At 56.5% G+C, this 20,506-nt stretch overlaps 1 protein-coding gene across 1 annotated transcript in view; it reads right to left on the bottom strand.

The window, feature by feature from the left end:
• SEMA4F (ssemaphorin 4F) overlaps positions 1-19,768 on the bottom strand; it is a 32,240-nt gene extending 12,472 nt beyond the window's left edge. Inside the window, exons 1-2 of the mRNA XM_060247245.1 lie at positions 19,655-19,768; positions 585-736 (exon numbers count right to left, since the gene is read on the bottom strand). Of these exons, the coding sequence (XP_060103228.1) occupies positions 585-736; positions 19,655-19,760 (258 nt within the window). The 5' untranslated portion in view covers positions 19,761-19,768. The remainder of the gene's footprint in view (positions 1-584; positions 737-19,654) is intronic.
• Between the last annotated feature and the right edge of the window lie 738 nt (positions 19,769-20,506).

Here is a 20,506-nt window from a genome sequence, read left to right as displayed (position 1 = left end):
GAGGCCACAGTTTCCCCAGCCCTCCACATTTCCTCTCTGGCCGGCCACCTTTCCCATCTTCCTTGTCTATCATAAGTGGCAAACCTGAGTTCAAACTTTTGTTTGTTTTGCTTTCTTTAATTGCCATTCAAAATCTGAGCTAATTTCCCAGCTGCGCTCTGGGGTCCTGCCACGGCCCCTTTCCTTTGCTTGCCAGAATGGCTCACCCGGCCTCTCCTCTGCTCAAGGGCTCTGCTGCTGCCCCCCACCCCCATCCCAGGGGATAAAAAGGACCCCACTCGTCTCCATGCCACGCGGAAGAGTGGGGCTGAAAATGATTCCAACGCTTCACTCACTTCCTCTCCCTGACTGCAAGGATTTGCTTCCCACCAATCGGGAAGGCGGGACTTCTGTCTGTGGGAAAGCGGTTTGTGGGCTCTTGGGTCAGTGAGAGGAAACCTTGGCTGGGAGTGCACAGATCGGGGCTTCATCCCAGAGGGTGGGATGTCCACTACACTCCCATCAAGCCCAGCCCTAGAGGCACATCCACGTGTTCATCCTGCGTCTCCCCCGGCAGGGCTTAGACAGTGCATCTCGGGTCTCACCATCCTGCTTCCGTGGCTGATGCTGCCCAAAGGCAGGGCAAAGACGGCATCCTTGGCTCCCACGTAGAGCGTACGGGAGGCAGCATCAACCAGGAACACGCTGTAGTTGGAAGTCGTCTTGTGGGAAAAGCGTTGCACCATCTGATCCACCTCTGCAACAGGAGCAGAAGGCATCTCAGCCCCCCACCCAAGAACCCTGACAGGGCTGCATGATCCACAGGTGCCTTGGGTGGGCTGCTGGGCTCTGTCTGGGACCCTCAGCCCCGCCACCCCTGCCCTGGTCTTCTCTGCCTTCTCTTCTGCCCTCCACCAAAGCATCCCACCCCCAAATCAGCAAGAGGCAGCCAAGCCTGGAGGGGGGTCACCTAACCATACAACGATAAGGGACCTCCAGGGTCATCTAGTCCAACCCCCCACAAGGCAGGAAACTCACAAGCACCTCCCCCCACATCCCCCACCAGTGACACCTGCTCCATAAGAACATCAGAGAAGCCCTGCTGGATCAGGCCAATGGCCCCTCCAGTCCAGCACTGTGTCACACAGGGGCCAAAAACCCCAGGTGCCATCAGGAGGTCCATGCCCCGAAGAGGGCAAAACCCCCCTTCCAGGATCCCTGGCCAAACTGACATGGAGAAGCATTGTTGCCTGATCCCCCAAAGAGGTGAGCAGCGTTTCCCTGGGAGCGTCAGAACAACTCAGCCCTGATGCAGCCCTTCCTGCCCTCCTTCTCGTGACCTGCCCCTCATTCACAGAATCAGCCTGGCTGTCAGGTGGCCACCTGCCCTCTCTTTAAAAACCTCCAACGGAGGAGGAAGCCTCTTCCACAGCGGAACCGCTCTGTCAGGACGTTCTTCCTATTGTTTAGCCAAAAACTTTTATTATCATTTTTCAATTTTCCATTAAACAGCAAACAATCTTTTTCCAATAATAGAAAATGTTTTACACAAAATTATGATTATACAGAAACAATAATTACGACACAGTTTGAGCTGAAGTGCTGCAATAGCAGTGCATGACATCTAAGAGCGATTAGAAAGATCTCGTGTTCTGCCAAGTATTCAGAAACAGGGACCCAAAGAGCAACGCACTGGAAGTCATGCGAGAATTGCCAGAAATGCCCCAAGGCGGGCAGGATGCCGTTCTCCCTCCCGGGGAGGCCTCCCAGCCTGGTGTTTGGCTCAGGCCCGGCAGTGATCCGGAGGAGGAAGAGCCAGGAGTTGTTAATGTCGCTCGCCAGCCGCAGCTTCCTCTCTCGCCCTCTCTGGCCTGGCCTGTGGTTCTGCTGTCTCAGCCAGGGCCGGCCGCAATGGCTTCCCTCTGCGTAGCATGGCTGATGCAAACCCCCCCCCCCCCGTGGTCTTCAGGGCGCAGGAGCCGGCAGTCAGCCAGAATTGCCAAAATGGCTAACAGGAGCTGCAAGCCCCTCTGCGGGCATGCCAGACATGTGCCAGCAGGTGCCATCTCTGCTACCCCGTTGGTGCTGGTGCTGCTGCTTGGGACTCAGCGCCCAGTCTGCACTGCTCTGTCCTCCCCTGACAACAGAGAGGGACCACCCTGGCCTTTGCTGGGCTCCAGCCTCGCTTGTGGGATGGGGGGGAGCATGCACCCAATGAACCTGGGCTTACCCCACTGGCACCAACGCGGGGCTCGCCATCTCCACCTTGGGAAATCCCAAGGAGAGGGGGTGGGGAGAGATGGCTCCGAGTCAGGCCAGGAAGGCTGCCCTTTCCTCCCTCTCCTGGGTGGGGGGGGGGGGGAGAAGAGCCCCTCTCTGCAGCCAGGAGCCCCGCAACCAGCCCCTCCTCCAGAGGGCGTGCCCACGAGGCGATGGGGGGCTGGGAAGAGCCGCCGGCGGAAGGGAGGCAGCGGCCAGGCCATGCAAGGAGCGGCGCCCGCAGCCCCCTCCCGCCTCCACGGAAGGAGACGAAGCAGGGGCACAGCCGGCTCAGCCCAACCCCCAGCGCCGCCCCCCCCCCCGCCAGAGCTGCCTTCCTCCCCACCTCTGGGCCAGGGGTGCCCGCCCCCCCCCCCAGCAGCAGGGCAGCCTACGCGGGGACAGGGCAGCTGCTGCTCCATCCTTGCGCCCCCCCCCCGCAGACTGGCACCGCACGGGGAAGCCCCCCCCGCCACTGCAAGGGAAGCCCAGCCGGGAGCGGGGGGGGGGGGGGGAGCCAGCTGCGCCCAGCCTGTCCTCCTGGGAAGGGACGAGGAAGAGGCCGGGGAGATCCAGCCGCCTCCACACCAGGCCAGCACAACTATGCAAAACCAGCGCAGGCATTCAGATCCCAGAAGTGCTGCACCAAGAGCCAAACGAAAAATCAGAGGGGGGGAAACAGCACCCCACCCCCACAGGCGAGGGGCTGGCTGCAGAGCAGGGAGGGTGGAGGGGGGGGGCTGGACAGAGAGAAGGTAAGCATTCTCTAAGCACACTTCCTCAGCCTAGGGGATCGGGTGTTGTGGGCTGAAATGCAAGCAGTTTGTTGATTAAGTCTGCAGACTGGTCACATGGTAAACCAATGTGGCTTGGCCGTTTGGTCTGGATAGCCATAAAAGGTAATAAAGTCCTCTGCCAATTGGTGTTTCTGTAAATCTGTGAATCACAAAAGGAGGTGTATTTCCTAGTTGTAGTCCACCTAATTTACTTATCAACATCAATCTATACATTATAAACATCATCCCAGTCTGCCATTTTCTACTACCTGATCCCCTCGTCTGGTGAAGTGTGCTTAGAGAGCACACGAAAGCTTACGTTCTGAATAAAACTTGGTTGGTCTTAAAGGTGCCACTGGACTCCTGCTTTGTTCAGCTACTTCAGACCAACCCGGCTGCCCTCTTGGATCTATCTGGACAGAGAGAGAGAGAGGAGAGAGACCCCCGCCCGGGGCCTGAAGAGCAGGACAGGGAAGAAGAGCTGGCCTGGGACAAAAGTCTCATTGAAAGAGATGCGGGAGAGAAGGCGCCGCTATCGCCTGCTGGCCAAGAGGAGCCCGGCCGGCTGCTGGGCTGCTCCCCCCCCACACAGCAGATGAGCACCAGCCCTGCCAGCAGCTCCCCCCCCACACACACCACAGGCCAGGCCAGGGGCTTGCAAGAGCTTGTGCAGCTCCCCAGGGTGGTTTTGCCATTTGCCAGACAACTCCCCAAAAGACAGGATACAGTTGAGCCCCTCATGGGAGGCGGCATGAGCTTGCTGCCTGTTGGGACAGGGAGGGACGGCGGCTCAGTGGTAGAGCATCTGCTTGGGAAGGCCCCAGGTTCAATCCCCAGCATCTCCAAAAAAGGGTCCAGGCAAATAGGTGTGAAAAGCCTCAGCTGGAGACCCTGGAGAGCCGCTGCCAGTCTGAGAAGACAATGCTGACTTTGATGGACCAAGGGTCTGATTCAGTAGAAGGCAGCTTCATATGTTCATATGTTCAAGACAAGGGGGGAGATCTTTGAGTCCCAAACCCGCTTGGCACAGAGAATGCCCCCCCTTTGGGTCTTGGGAAATACCCCTCCTGCCAGCACCCCCCCCCATTCGAGACAGAGGCTGCGTCCGTCTCCAAAGGGGGTCAAGAAGGGCCAAATCCTTCCCAGCACCCACCAGCCAGTAAGCCCCTCCGCTCTTTGCTGCCAGAGGCTGCTCTGGAGGGGGGGGGGGAGATTAGGCCAAAGGAGAGCTGCCATCCCTCCCCTCCCAGCAGCACAGGCCCCAGCAGACACCAGCCCCCCAGCCCCACTGCAGCCCAACCCCGTACCAGGCAAGGCCACAGAGTAGCCCCTGCTGCCCCCCCACCCCCAGTCGAAGGCTGCAACTGCCCCTCCCCACCCCCAAAGAGAGGCAGGCAGGGCAGGCCTACAGATGCAAAGGCAAGCAGCACTGCTCCCCACGGCCTTCCCCTCCGGCCTCTGCAAGCCAGGCGCCTCCCTGCTCTCCGGGAGGAAAGGGCGCTTTAGCCCAGCCTCCAGCTACCTGGATCATGCTTGACTCTTCCAAGGCTACCTGCCTGCCCAGCCACTCCCGCAGGCTGCAGGGCTCTGGTGGGCGGCCTGGCCTGGCCCTCTCACCCTTGCCACCACTCAGGCCGCACTGCAGCTGGCCTGCCCCACCCCTGCAGAAAAGGCCAGTGGCCTCCGGCTGGGTACTGCTCCTGGACAGCCAGGGGGCAACCAGCAACTCCTCTCCCGCTGCCCTTGGCCCCCCAAGGCCAGGGAAGAGGGAAGCCCCCAACCTGGGCAGCATTTGGCTCTGGGGGGGCTGGAACACCCCACAGCCAAGCTGCAGCAGCAGCACAAAACAACAAGCCACACTAGAACCCCATAAGCAGTAAGTCAGCTGCAGGAAATGAAACTAGAAGAACTTAAAAGCAAGCAAGCAAGCAGCCGCGACCACGCTGCGCAGGCGAGGAAGACAAGGCCTCGTTCGTATACCGGCATTCTCCTCTCCTTTCCAGAATTTTAATTCTGCAGACCCCCTCCCTTCCCCAGGTGAGCCCAATCCTGATTCCCAGATTTGGGAAGCTGAGCAGGGCCACGCCTTTGTAGTCCTCGGGTCTAAGAAGCCCCTGCCTTCTGGAGCCCCCTTCATCTCGAGTATTTCTGACCATGGGACTGTACACTCAGCATCACTCTACAGTTGTCAAAATTTGCTTTCCTGAAGTCCATCCTGAGGACATGGAGCTTCCCCTCCCCGAGGACTAAATGCCAAGGTTGGATGGGCTGGAACGGAACCCCAGGCGGGACAGAGCTGGTGTGGGGAGTGGGAGGCAGGGCCTCTGGAGGGTTGCTTCGGCTGCGAAACTCAGCACTGAGATGCTGAAGCATCTGGGTTCCCTTCAAGGGCACCGGATCCCAGCAGTCCAGCAGGCACACATCCTCCCAGCAGAGCCCAGGAAGGGACCCGGCTTCTACTCGCAGATCCCCCAGCCTGGGTGCTCAGTGTCTCAGCCAAAGCAGCACCTAGAGGGCAGGGCGCTCTTGGCCCAGCGGCTGGAAAGCAGCTCTCCTGGGGGGGGGGCTGCCTCCCCCTGCTCCCCCCCCCCCGCACTGCCCTTTCCTTGCAAGCTAAAGGGCAGAGGTCCCCGGGCCAGAGGCCAACACCAGCACTGGGCGCGCCTCTCCAGCTCCCAAGCGGCCCAGGCTCCCCAGACAAACGCCCCAGTGTGCTGCTGCTGCTGCTGCGGGTCAAGAGGCAAACCCAGCAGCCTTGGGCAGGGTGCAGGGACAAGGCCGCCTCTGAGCAGAGAGGGGCCCACGGGGGGGGGGGGGGGCAGGCTGCAGAGGTTCTGAGCAGAGGGGGGGAATAAGAGGCTTGGAAACACGCCCCCACCCTTTTCCCACCCCCCAGCGGCCACATACACAGGGGGGAGGGGAAGGAAGGAAAGAGCCCAGCCTGAGGCAATGGGGCAGCCCCACCTTCTCATCCCTGCAAAATGCGATGCTCCGACCCTGCTGGGTTTCCACCCAAGAGCAGGCCTCAGACTCGCCTGCTTCTGCCCAGGGCCGGGAAAAGGTGCAATGTAGGGGGGGCACCAGCTGGGCTGGCCTCTGAAGGCTCCATCCCCCCCACCTCCCCTCCACGGCCCGGACAACCCGTGTGGCCTCCCTGAGCACTGCTGCCCCCTGTCTCCCTCCCCTCTGATCCGTGGGGCAAAATTTTTTTGACAAAGCCCTTTCCTTACAGGGCCAATTGGGTGTGGCAGGAAGCAGAGCTGAGCGCCACCACTGTGAAGGGGCAAATCAGCGCCACCGGCTGCAAAGGGATGCCTAAAGGAATTCCCCGCTCCCTCCACTCCCTTTGGGGCCAGGGGACACAAGGAGGGATGGAGCCCGAGTCCTTAGAGCCTCGCTTCAGTTCAAGTCAAGCTGTCTGCAATGTGCACCAGACTCCTTTCTCTCAGCAGCCCCCGGGCACCTGAGCAAGGGTGCTTGGACTCTCAAAAGCTCATCCCTTGCCCACCCCCCCCCCCACAAAAATCTTGTTGGCCTCTAAGGTGTTGCTGGACTCGAATCTGCCTCTTCTCCTGCAAAACAACATGGCTACTCTCCGAAACCATAGAGAGGAGTACGTTGCAGAGATGCTCCAGACACCAGCACTGCTGTAAGGAACAGCCTTTGTTCCCAACTGTATTCTGGATAATAAAGTTTTGCTTTGCTTAGCATTCAGCTTGTTCCAGAGTTTGCATCTAATGACAGCGAGCTTGAGGGCTCCAGCTTCCAGCCCTAGTCCCACATTTTCTCTACCTCACGGTTGGTGAGGGCCGCCCTGAGTCTGCTTGCGGAGAAGGCGGGATAGAAAACTAACTAAATAAAGGCCACATGGACCCAGAGCACACATATTGTACTAGAATCATAGAGTTGGAAGGGACCTCTAGGATCATCTAGTCCAATCCCCTGCACAATGCAGGAAACTCACAAACACCTCCCCCTAAATTCACAGGAGAGCTCAAACTCCTGGCTAGCCCCAAAATGGGCCAGTAAAGGGCTCTTTAAGAACACCACAAGAACTCTCTGGATCAGACCAGGGAAGGTCCATCTAGTCCAGCATCCTGTCTCACACAAGGGCCAGCCAGTTCCTCTGGAGGATCAACAACAGGGCAGAGAGGCTGAGGCCTTCCCCTGAGAAGAACATCAGAAGAGCTCTGCTGGATCAGACCAGGGAGGGTCCATCTAGTCCAACACCCTGTCTCACACAGAGGCCAGCCAGTTCCTCTGGAGGGCCAACAACAGGGCATGGAGGCCGAGGCCTTCCCCTGAGAAGAACATGAGAAGAGCCCTGCTGGGTCAGACCAGTGAGGGTCCCTCCAGTCCAGCCTCCTGTCTCACACAGTGGCCAACCAGTTCCTCTGGAGGGCCAACAACAGGGCAGAGAGGCCGAGGCCTTCCCCTGATAAGAACATCAGAAGTGCCCTGCTGGATCAGACCAGTGAGGGTCCATCTAGTCCAGCCTCCTGTCTCACACAGTGGCCAACCAGTTCCTCTGGAGGGCCAACAACAGGGCAGAGAGGCCGAGGCCTTCCCCTGATAAGAACATCAGAAGTGCCCTGCTGGATCAGACCAGTGAGGGTCCATCTGGTCCAGCCTCCTGTCTCACACAGTGGCCAGTCAGTTCCTCTGGAGGGCCAACAACAGGGCAGAGAGGCCGAGGCCTTCCCCTGAGAGGAACATCAGAAGAGCCCTGCTGGGTTAGACCAGAGAGGATCTATCTAGTCCAGGCTCCTGTCTCACACGGTGGCCATCCAGTTCCTCTGGAGGGCCAACAACAGGGCAGAGAGGCCAAGGCCTTCCCCTGAGAAGAACATCAGAAGAGCCCTGCTGGATCAGACCAGTGAGGGTCCATCTAGTTCAGCCTCCTGTCTCACACGGTGGCCATCCAGTTCCTCTGGAGGGCCAACAGCAGGGCAGAGAGGCTGAGGTCTTCCCCTGATAAGAACATCAGAAGAGCCCTGCTGGGTCAGACCAGTGAGGGTCCATCTAGTCCAGCCTCCTGTCTCACACAGTGGACAACCAGTTCCTCTGGAGGGCCAACAACAGGGCAGAGAGGCCGAGGCCTTCCCCTGATAAGAACATCAGAAGAGCCCTGCTGGGTCAGACCAGTGAGGGTCCATCTAGTCCAGCCTCCTGTCTCACACAGTGGCCAACAACAGGGCAGAGAGGCCGAGGCCTTCCCCTGAGAAGAACACCAGAAGACCAGTGCTCCATCCAGTCCAGCCTCCTGTCTCACACAGTGGCCAGCCAGTTCCTCTGGAGGGCCAACAACAGGGCAGAGAGGCCGAGGCCTTCCCCTGTGAAGAACCTCAGAAGAGCCCTGCTGGATCAGGCCAGTGAGGGTCCCTCCAGTCCAGCCTCCTGTCTCACACAATGGCCAGCCAGTTCCTCTGGAGGGCCAACAACAGGGCAGAGAGGCCGAGGCCTTCCCCTGAGAAGAACACCAGAAGACCAGTGCTCCATCCAGTCCAGCCTCCTGTCTCATACAGTGGCCAACCAGCTCCTCTGGAGGGCCAACAACAGGGCACAGAAGCCGAGGCCTCCCCCTGATGTTGCCTCCTGGTATTAGGATTCAGATGTTGACTGCTCCTGAACACAGAGGCTCTCAGTCCCCATGGCTAGTGGCCAGTGATAGACCTATCCTCCACCAGTCTATCTAGTCCTCTTAAAGCTGTTTATTCCTGTGGCCATCATTACATCCTCTGGCAACAAGACCCACGTTTTAATAACTCTCTGTGTAAAGCAGCATTTCCATTTATCCATCCTGAATCCACTGCCCATTAGTTTAATTGGGTGCCCCCAAGTTTAGTATTTGGGGAGAGGAAGTCAACTCCCCCCAGCTCATGCATAATTTTATAAAATTCTATTCACCCCCCCCCCCCCGAAGTCATCTCTGTCTGTTCCTCCTTGGGAAGGGGCTCCAACCGCCTCCTCATCTTGGTTGCGCCCCCCCCCCCCTCCGCACTTTTCCCAGCTCTGCAACGGCCTCTTGGGAATGCAGCCCTCAGAAGTTCCCACGGAGGCCACACTATATCTCTACGGAGGAGCATTATAATATGAGCTGCTTTGTTTCCAGTTCCTTTCCTAATAATCCACAACACAGAGCTTGCCTTTTCCATTCCCATGATACAAACAGAATTTAATCCATAAGAGAACCTGTCCTCTTTTCCCGTAAACTCCCCCAGGAACATTTGGGGAAGCCTTTTCAAAGTCCAAGCGCATCACATCTCATAATCTCAGTCACCATTGGGCCCTCACTACCAATTTTTATTGTGCTCCTAATCAATATTGCCCACAGTGCCACTCTTATCTTTAAAATAATTAAAAAGATGTATTAACATTTAATAAATTGAATTCAGAAATCTTAATATGCACAGTATCTTAATACATATTCAATTCAGAGAGAAGAAAACCAAAAAATCACCTAGATAGTTTCATTCGAAAGCACATCCTAACCCTTCCTATTTGGAATGATATTGTTGCCTTTGAGATACTCTGATCAGCTTCCCCATGATTCACTTGGTCACTCACTCTTACCTACACGCCTGTTCGCTTTCTCAAAGAACTCCAAAAGGCGTCCGTCCCTGGGCTTCCCTGTGCAAAAGCCAGGCCAATTTCCCCTCAGCAGACTTTATGCCTCTAAGTGCCTAATAACTCTGCCTTTGATCATAGTTTCTGCTACATGGGGTCGCAAAGAGTCAGAATCCACTGTGTGACTGTACAACAACAAACCTTGCTGGGGACAGCTGTTAGGCTGACTGGCCTGTAACTTCCTGGTTCCACCCCGTTATAAAAACTGGCATAAATTGGTATAACTTTTGCTACTTTCCAGTTGTCTGGAACAGAGGCTGAATTCGTTGCTAAGGTCTATATGCAGGTTAGATCAACAATCTCATAGCTGAGTCCCCCCGCCCCCCCCCCCCCCCGAACTCCTGGGCTGTCCCATCAGAACCCGGAGACTTGTTGGTTTTAAATTTCACCAACAGATCTAAAACTTCATTTCTCATCACCTGTTTGACTCTGGTCTTCAGACTCTCTTCCGGGAAAAAGGGGGTGCGTCATGCAAAACCCTCAGAAATCCTCAAGAGTCTCTGCTCCTCCCTCCCCATCTTCTCCTTCTGTAGGCCTAATTATTAACTTTCCCGTCTTTTGCCATATCCCGAGGCCATTGGGGCAGAACGGCCATTTTTTAAAAAAGAAGCCCCTATGCTTTTTTATGGCTTCTGTGACGTGGGTCATTAACCACACAGGCATTTTTTTTAATACTTGGCAGTGCCTTTCCTGACCTGTGGAACGCCTTCCATCTGGGCTTCAGTTCTTTATTCACCCCTTTTGTCAGATTTATGGATCTCCCAATCTCTGCTACTGCAGGCTTCTGAGCAATGGAGATAATTTCGGAAAAACAGTAAGATCATAACAAGTAATACCCCCTCTTCTTATTCATGGAGGGGCAGGAGAAATTTTTAGAACTGAAAGCCACACAAGAGGGCTTCCAGGGCTACATGGGACCCCATCTCTTTTAGCCCCCTCCTCCAGCCAGACCCGAGAACTAGGGCTACAGCAACAGATTCAGAGCACAGGAAAGTATTTCTTCACACAACATGTCAATTCCTTTGGAATTTGCCGCATCAAGATAACCACTGGGTTAGATGGCTTTAAAACAGATTCCCAGCATCCCCAAGGGATTTGACTCTGTTGCATTTCCCTTTCGGTTCCCTTTTAACTATTCCCCATTTTTGTAAAGTTACGTCTTTTGAAATCAAATGTTACAGTTTTGATTTTTCGGGATAACTTTCCATTGACATTAATGCTGAACTTAAAAGCACTGTGGCCCATTCCCAACCGATGTGACAACCTCTCCATCTCTCACCAGGTCTAGAGACGCACTCAGAGCCAAGTAAAAGGCCACAACTTCTGTGGGTGGCTCTGACCGGCGGTCCCAGTGCCCAGCCGTTTATGATGCCCAGGAATCCTGTTTCCCCAGCATGACTCATGCAGATGTTCACCCAGCTGAACTCTCCCAGTATCGTAACATTATCTGCTTTAGTCACCTTCCTTATCTCCTTCTTCATCTCAAGATCAGCCTCAAGGTTTGATCAGATGGGCAACAGAACACCCCCACTTTTCAGTAACCCTCAGGGCCCAGTACTCCCACCCATACCACTTCTGTTGGGGAGTTTTCTAACTTATTTGATTCTATGCCCTCTTTGACATACAACACAACACCACCACCAACCACCCCACCCCGTCCCGCCCACAGAGCTCCCACCCAGGAGTGACTGCATCCCACAGACGGTCTCCATTCCACCGTGTCCACAGCTACCCATCTTGATCTAACTAAGCTCCAGGCACTCCATGCTCCCATCTTGGCTTGGAGACGTCTAGCACTGCCATATAGACACTGATAATGAGTTACCCTCCCCAGCAACCCTCAGTCACCATCGGGCCCTCACTCCCAAATTTTATTGTGCTCCTATCAATCTTGCCCTCAGTGCCTGCACAATCATCCCTTTGGATAAACTGGCCCTCAACCCAAGGCTCCCCACCCAACCCGATGATGAGTTTCAGAACTGCTCTGCCACCTTTTCAACATAACGGCCCAGCAAGCAGCCTGGTCCCCCTTTGGCTCAAGCGAAGGGTGGCTCTTTTGGACAGGCACAGGTTGTTCCAGAAAGTTCCCGCGTGCCTAGCAAATCAGAGCCCTCCCTCCCAGCATGAAGCAGCCACGCCCTTGCACACAAGTGCAGCCTTGCAGTGAACTATCAACAGCCAAGGGGAGGGAGAAGTGCCAACATGTCCAGCCTCAGGAGCTGCAGGCAGCTTTCTCAGAGCCATGAGGGGGGAGGCGGGCTCAGGAGCCTCCGTGCCACTCCCAGAAGAGCTGCCATTGGCTGGAACCTCCCTCCCTTTCTGGCAGGAGCTGCCCTTCGAGGGAACACGGAGGCCAGAGTGGCCCAACTCACGAAGAAGTCACTGGATTTATATCCCGCCCTCCATTCCGAGTCTCAGAGTGGCCTGCAACCTCCTTTATCTTCCTCCCCCACAACAGACACCCTGTGAGGTGGGTGGGGCTGAGAGGGTTCTCACAGGGTGTCTGAGAGACTGGCTCACCGGGGGGGGGGGGCAGCACACAGATGTGCCCCTGCTGCTCCCTGCCAGAAGACTGGCCTGGGATGGAAGGTGTTGGCTGGGGATTCGGGATCCACCCCGGCAGCACATCCCCCAAGAAGGTCTGAGGGCCAGGGAGGCAGCCTCCAGCTCAGGTCAGCAAGAGGAGGAATACTCCCCTTCCAAAAGAGGGGGGGCCATGGCTTATGGGTGGCCTGTCTCCGTAACACCCTCACACACAGACCAAGGAAGGAAACTACTGGTGGTTTGTTCTGTGAAGCTCCTCTGCTTTCTCTCCCTCTCAGTGCTGGCAGAACTCAGCCAGCGATCCCAGGCACCCGGTACAGCGACCTCAGCCCCCCCGCCCCCCCCAAGGCTGAGTCTTGTGCTCCACAACAGACTTTAGCCTGCCCTGGAAGCTGCAGCATAAGCAGGTGGCACCAGCCAAGCACTCCCGCTGAAAGGGAGCCAAACATCTCCCTCCCCCCTTCCACAAATGCAGACAGGAGGCAGATCGAGCCTCACTAACAGCCAGCTCTGTCTAGAGCAGTGACTCAGCAGCATTTGCACACAGACCCCAGCCTGCCAGAAAGGAGCCAACGCGCTCCCTGTAGCCACTCAGGCCAGACTAGGACAGGGACAGAACAGGGGCCATGCTCTCCTCCGCATCCTCCTCCATTGGTGCAGTGGTGAAGTGCGTGGACTCTTATCTGGAAGAACCAGGTTTGATTCCCCACTCCTCCACTTGCAGCTGCTGGAATGGCCTTGGGTCAGCCAGAGCTCTCTTATCTGGGAGAACCGGGTTGGATTCCCCACTCCTCCACTTGCACCTGCTGGAATGGCCTTGGGTCAGCTATAGCTCTCTTATCTGGGAGAACCGGGTTTGATTCCCCACTCCTCCACTTGCACCTGCTGGAATGGCTTTGGGTCAGCCAGAGCTCTCCTATCTGGGAGAACCGGGTTGGATTCCCCACTCCTCCACTTGCAGCTGCTGGGTCAGCCATAGCCCTGGCAGACGTTGTCCTTGAAAGGGCAGCTGCTGTGAGAGCTCTTTCAGCCCCCTCACAGGGTGTCTGTCTGTTGTGGGTGAGAAAGGTAGAAGAGACTATAAGCCACTCTGAGATTCAGAGTGAAGGGTGGGGTATAAATCCAATATCTTCTTCCTCCTCCTCCTCCAACTTGATCTACGCAACCGTGCCCTTCTGTTGCATGCCAAAGAAAAACAGATGTGGACGAACAAACAAGGCAGGCCCTTTCCACAAGAATACAGGGACAAAGCTGATATCTGACTCTGGATTGGGCATCACTGGTACTGCCCCATCTGTCAGGAGTTTAGGCGTGAGTGACTCTGGATACCTCCATAACTATGGAGGTCCAGGTTGCTGTTTTTCCATCTACACCAAGCTTGGCAATCAGCCCCTTTCCTAACGTTCCCCGATCTAGCCGCTGTAATCTCTGGAATTGTCACCTCCAGGCTAGAGTACTGCAACTTGCTCTACACTGGCCTGCCCTTGAGACTGACCCAGAAGCTCCTCCAGCTGGTCCAGAGTGTGGTGGTGCAGGGAGTCCTGACAGGAACATCCACATTCATGGCTCCCAGTGGAATACTGAGTTTCGTTCAAGGCTTCTGTGTTGACCCTGGAAGCCTTGAGTGCTCTGGGCCCACCTCCTCTGGTGTCCCCCCAGGAGGGGGCTCTGCTCTGCTGAGGATGGTTCCATCATGGCTGCCTGGCACCCCCTCCCTTCCTTTTCCCTCCACCTTCACCGCAGCCCTCTCCTCACCTGCAACACTGCCCAGAGTGGAGGGGGGGCAAAGGAAAGACACCAGCTGAGATAAGGTAGCTGTTTGGGAGGCGGGTTGGTTTTTAATTTTGTTTTTAAAGGTTATACTCCGCACATAGCCTTACATTGTTCAGAGTAGACAATCCATAAATCAGATAAATAATAAACTAAAAGGTCCAGTAGTTGTAGGACAATGTTTCAACCGCTCCAGACTCCGGAAAGGCAAAGTGAGACTGTGACATGAAACTGCTGACTTTGGATTTATCAAAACCTTTTGTTGCATTATCTGAAACTTCCACAGAGAGACGAAGCATCTCTTAGAAACTACAGCTGTTTAATTGCTTTACATAACTAGAGAGTGGAACACCACCCATTCCAGCCCTCTGACTGGCCATGGGGCTCGGCTGGTGTATTTTTTAGTAGTGGGATGCTGAGCAAATGTCCCCACAAGGGCAGGCGAGAACAGGGGTGGCCAAACTGTGGCTCGGGAGCCACATGTGGCTCTTTCACACATATTCTGTGGCTCTTGAAGCCCCCACCCCATCGGCTGGCTTGGAGAAGGCATTTCTGTCTTTAAATGCATTCTCCCAGCTGAGCCAGACGGCAGATTGGAGAATACATTTAAAGTTAACATTGCGTTCTTTTCACCTCTCCCTCCTCCCCATCTATTTCCTTCCTTATCTGATGTTCATGTCTTGTGGCTCTCAAACATCTGATGTGTATTCTATGCAGCTCTTGCATTAAGCAAATTTGGCCAGCCCTGGGCTAGAACTTGACAGTGAATGTGGAGCAGGAAATGAGGGAAGCGGGGGAGGGGGTCACAAAAGAAAACTGGGTCTGCTGAAGACCTCTGGAAGTTTAAGTTGCCCAGCAGAACGGCAGCAGCACAATGGGGGGAGGGGGGAGCTGGAGGACCAGGGACCTTCTGTCTCCCACCAGACTAGGTCACTGTGAGTGATCTTGAAACAGGGAAGACAATAAGGGAAGTCTTGTCATAAGGCAGCGCTTCAACTACTCCTGCACGGACTGACTATGTTGCGGTTGTGACAAACCACAGGCAAAAGAGCTGCCATCAATGACCGTGCCTTGGAACACAGGAAGAGAGGTGCCCAGGGTTTGAGACACAAATGAACCAGTTGGTAACAGTGGCCATAGCTGTGTTACATCCAGGATTAATGCATGCATAAGGCTGCGTGCTCAAGATCAACATTTTAGACAATTTCCTCTTCTGAAAACCCCTGAAAGACTTAGTCAACAAAAACTTGATAGGGAGTATAAACAGAGGAAAAGGAAAGGTCCCCTTGTCCAAGCACCAGTCGTTACCGACTCTGGGGTGATGCTGCTTTCACAACTTTTTCACAACAGATCTTTTCAGGGGTGGTTTGCCATTGCCTTCCAGGAGGTCCACCAGCAGGGCCAGAACTCCAGAAGCCCTCTGTTACTTCCAAGCACCAAGAAGACAGAGCACCACTGCACCAGACATAAGAACAGAAGAGAAGCCATGTTGGATCAGGCCAAAGGCCCCTCCAGTCCAACACGCTGTCACACTGTGGCAAAACCCCAGGGGCCATCAGGAGGTCCACCAGCAGGGCTCGAACTTTAGAAGCCCTTCCACTGTTGTCTCCCCCAAGCACCAAGAATACAGAGCACCACGTGCCCCAGACAGAGGGTTTCCTCTATACCTTGTGGCTAAGAGCCACTGATGGACCTCTGCTCCAGATGTTTCTACAATCCCCTCTTCAAGCTGTCTGTGCTTGTAGCCGCCACCACTTCCTGCAGCAGTGAATTCCACCTGTGAATGACTGAGTGAAGGGCTTTCTTTGATCTGTTCCAAGCCCCCTGCTTCTTTATCTCATAGAGTGCTCAGGAGTCCTTGTATTGTGAGAAAGAGAGAAAAGTAGTTCTTTCTCTACCTTCTCTATCCCATGCATTATCTTGTAAACCTCTATCATGTCACCCTGCAGTCGATGTTTCTCCAAGCTAAAGAGCCCCAAGCGTTTAACCTTTCTTCATAGGGGAAGTGTTCCAACTCTTCAATCATTCTAGTTGTCCTTTTCTGCACTTTTCCCAATGCTATCATATCCTTTTTGAGGTGTGGTGACCAGAATTGTGCACAGTACTCCAAATGAGGCTGCACCATCGATTTATACAAGCATATTACGATACTGGCTGATTTGTTTTCAGTTCCCTTCCTAATAATCCCAAGCACAGCTTCCTCTGCTTCTCCAGGTCAGCCACCTTGGCCTCGAGGGTGCCAACTCTTTCCCTGAGAACCAGGAGCTCCTTGCACCAAGCGCTCATCCATCCACTTCTGTCCAGCTGGCAGAGAGCAGCACACGTCACAATCCATGCAATACACTAGGCGGCCCCCAACCCCCTGCTGGCATTCCACCTTCATAATTTTTCTAAATCCCCCTTTTTAGAAATGTCCTGATTGGATTTGTTTGTGGAAAGGTTGCTTGCCATCTGCTACCATCTCTTCCTCATCCTGCTGCTGAACTCGCTGGGGCCTGCTTGTAGGAACCCCAAATAAATAGCTTTAAGAACCTCCGAAGTATGTCAGGCCCAGGAGAGACGACCGCTGGATCACAACGGATTAGGAAGGGAAGATTGCCAAGAGGATTAATTAATCCCTTGCATCTTTCTTCGGTGTGGATCACTTACCTACCCTGCTCTCAGGCAAGGACAGGCCCCGTTGCCACCCAAGGGCTCCACCCAAGGCTGCCAGTCCTTCCAGGGAGTCCCTGCCTGAGAGAACAGAACAAACGGGCTCCTACCACAGGCCTTGGCTGCAGGCAAGCCCCAGGGTCCAAATGGCTGCTCAAAGGAGCTGAAGTCCAAAGCAGACGGAGGCTACCAAAAACCTCCCCCAAGCAGAGGGCGGATGGCATGGCCAAGCAGCTGGACCAAGGGCTGCCACCAGCCAGCCACCTTAATACTTAGCAGGGGAAAGGGTGGAACTTCACCAGAGGCAAATCCAGCATACTGAAGAACAAGCCCAAGTGAGAAAGAATCAGCACAGCTTCTCGCACAGCAGAAGTCCAGCCTCACAAACTCCTCTGACCCGCACACTGGAAAACATCACATGATCCCTGGGGAGCTTTCAAGAAGCATTCGATGGAAGAAGAGAAGGAGAAGGAGGTGGTGGTATTAGATTTATATCCTGCCCTATACTCTGAATCTCAAGAGTGAGTCTCAGAGCGGCTCACAATCTCCTTTACCTTCCCCCACCCCACACACTTACACCAGACGCCCTGTGAGGTGGGTGGGGCTGAGCAAGCTCTCCCAGAAGCTGCCCTTTCAAGGACAACTCCTAGGAGATCTATGGCTGACCCAAGGCCAATCCAGCAGCTGCAAGTGAAGGAGCTTCTTAACCCTTCCCCTTCTGCAGACATGCGCCGTGGCGGCTCTTGGGACTGAGGCTGCGCTCAACAAACACTTCTAGAAATCCCACCTCCGGCCTGAAGCACCACACGGCCCTGTTCTGTCTTGCAAATTGCCTTCCGGACAGCAAGGGCCTTCTTGCACCACAAACCCAGCGCCACTCCAGCCTCCAGTGCTTACAGCAGCACAGGCAAAGACCGCCAAAGCATCAGCACAGAAGACTGACACACCAGCCGCCCAGTCACCGCAGGCCCCCTGCAGTGGAGCCTGGAAGAGGCAGGAGAACCACTGGCATCCAGGGGGCGGGGTCAGCTTTCAGAAGCCCCTGTGGAACTCCCACGGAAGGGCAGCCCGTGCCAGGAGGGGTGGCAGAGTCCTCACTGGCTGGCCCAAAGAGCAGCCCAAGAACTCACACACGGAGGCAAAGGTGCCTCCTCCGCTGGCATCTGATGCCAACAAGCAGACCTTTCAGGCACCAGCACCTCCAACTTTTGCAAGGGCTTTCTGCCAAAGCTCATTTCTAGCAACTTTCACATGGGAGCTCCAGCCAGAAGCGGCACTGAGGAATGTGAGACCAAACAGCTTATGCCCCCCATGAAGAGCAGCTGCAGAGGAAGGGCATTTGGACAAGAGCCACAGGCCACCCGGCCTCACGCTTCATCACGCCCTTACCCTGGAAGCCGCTGCTTGCCTCCCTGACTGGCCTTTATTTACTTCCTTGGGGCCCCGCCCTCCTCCGCAGCTGGGATCCAAGGTGGCTTACGTAACCCTCCTCCTCTTGAGGGAAGGTGAGGCTGAGAGTGTGTGAGTGACCCAAGGTCACTCAGCAAACTTCCTGGGACTCCCAGTGTGGAGTCTGATTTTCTCACCAGGCTCCCTCAGCAGCACCAGGGCCCCAGAGCTACAAGCCACACGTGAAAGCGTGCCAGTCTCGGCATGATTTCCTGATGCCACATGGAGCTTGGCCCTGAACTGAAAGTGCAGCAGGCACCACAGCTCCAAAGCAGAGAGCACAATCTGGCATGCAAAATGCCCTGCCACTCTCCTTGCCCACCCCCACCCCAGACTTGGGGGAGTGGCCAGGCAGAGGCCTCCTAGAGGCACTGCTGATTTGTCCAGTCCTCCCTCCTTCCAGAAGGCTCCGGCGGATTTCATCCAGGGCAGGGATTCTGCCTTTCTTCATGGAGACGAACCCCCCCTTCCTTTCAGGAGGGGTCCTTTATCAAGGGTCTGCAGAAGGGCTGTTTGTGCATGTCATGCTAACATCTTTCCGTTGTTCCTCTGGCCAACTCCAGCGGGTCACAGGAATGCAAGCTCAGCTACAACAACGCACAGGCCTCAAAGGGGAGATCCCACTGGGTTACTCCAGCCCTGGGAAGAACCAAACACTTCCCAGCTACTGACTGCTCAGCTAACAGGGGTGGCCCAACTTGCTCAACCTAAGAGCCACAGAATAAGACATCAGATGTTTGAAAGCCATAAGACATGAACACCAGATGCCTGAGAACCACCAGACAGGGAGGGAGGGAGGGATATAGATGGGGGAGGGAGGGGAAGGAGGAAAGAAAGCAACTTTAACTTTAAATGCATCCTGCAAGTTGCCAGTTGGCTTGGCAATGTGATTTCAAGAGAGAAAGGCCTTCTCTAAGCGGGCCAACGGGGGCTTTGAGAGTCACACAACGTGGAGTGCCAGAGCGGTGTGTGGCTCCCCAGCCCCAGTTTGCCCCCCCCCCCCCCGCACTGCAGAGGGCCGAGGAGCCTGAGCCTTGCTGCGAGAGGCCCCCGGCTGGACTGGGCCAGTGGGTCACGCAGGCCAGCCTCCTCCCAGAGAACTCTGCAGCTGCGCCACACACACACCCGCCCGCCGACGAGGACAAGATCCGGCCAGACGCTTTGGAGGCGGGGGGCGCCCCGCTCGCTGCTCCCCGGGGTGCTGCAGGTGGGTCTCCTCGGCTGCTCTGGGCCCGATCCCAGCCAGCCGCCCTGCCTGCGGTTTTCTGCTGCGCGCCCCCTCCCCGCGCCAAGGGGCCCGGCCGCGTGGCGCCTGAGCAGCCAGCCGGCCACCTGCAGCCCCCCCCCCCCCGGCCCGGCCCGGCCCGCGAAGGCAGAAGCGCACGTGCTGCAAGCAGAGCCGGCGGGAAGGCCTCGCCAGCCCGGGCCGCCACCTGCACAGCAAGCAGCGCCGCCACCTGCGGGCGAAGGAGGCCCCCGGGCCGGGCGGAGGGAGGGAGGGAGGGAGGAAGGGCGCGCCTCTCCGCCGAAGGCCCCGGGGGAAGGAAAGGAAAGGAGCGCAGCGCAGCGGATCGCCCAGCCCAGCCCAGCCTGCTTACCGGCGAAGGGGCGCGAGAGGCGGGCCACCTGGGGGGGCGCCGCCGAGGCCGAGATCATCGCCGCCGCCACCAGCAGCAGCAGCAGCAGCGCCGGCGCCCTCGCCATCCCAGCCGGCGGGCAGCAGCGAGGCGGAAGGCCGGGCGTGGCAGGCAGGCGGGCGGGCGCGAAGGAGGGAGGGAGGGAGGGAGGGGCTCTGCGCGGCCAGCCCGCCAGGTGCCCCCCTCCCCTCCCGCGCAGGTAGCGGCGCCGGCCAATGGCTACGCGGGCAGGTGAGCTGCGGAGGCGGGCGCCGCATCGGCCCCGCCCCGCCCCCCTCGCACAAACGCGCCCCACCCCACCCCACCGGGGCCGCGCGCAGCCTCCTCCCCAGCCTCGCGCCTGAGCCTGCAGCCCCACGGCCCTCCGGAGCCCCAAGCAGGAGGGAGACCCCCTGCCTCGGCCACGCTGCAGCCCAGAGGCGGCTCCAGGGCTCCCCTCCCAGCACAGGCTCCCCAGCAGCCCGCGCACCTTCAGAGCCCAGAAGGGAGAGCCCCTCCGGAACTGCCCCGGCGGATTCCCCCCTTCCTTCTGTTGTGGCTAAACTTCCATTTATTAGGCCACCACGTCCTCTTCAAGACCCCCCCCCACACACACACACACACAGCTTCCCTAGGGCCTGCCCGAAGCATGAGGGAGAACGGAGTACCATCCACATGCTGGTGACATCCAGCCCAAATCTCTGGCAGCCTCTCCCACAGATGTTAAAAAGCACGAGGGGCCACAGGAAGGCCTCCCCACACTGCCCTCTGGAAGGATCTGCAGCAGACAGTTTTGCAGCTACTGCCTCCTCCGGCTGATACGGAGAGAAAGGC

Source organism: Heteronotia binoei, chromosome 9, assembly GCF_032191835.1.
Source record: "Heteronotia binoei isolate CCM8104 ecotype False Entrance Well chromosome 9, APGP_CSIRO_Hbin_v1, whole genome shotgun sequence".
Lineage (NCBI taxonomy): Eukaryota > Metazoa > Chordata > Lepidosauria > Squamata > Gekkonidae > Heteronotia > Heteronotia binoei.
The sequence above is the reverse complement of the archived record's forward strand: the minus strand, read 5'-3'. Positions and strand labels throughout refer to the sequence as shown.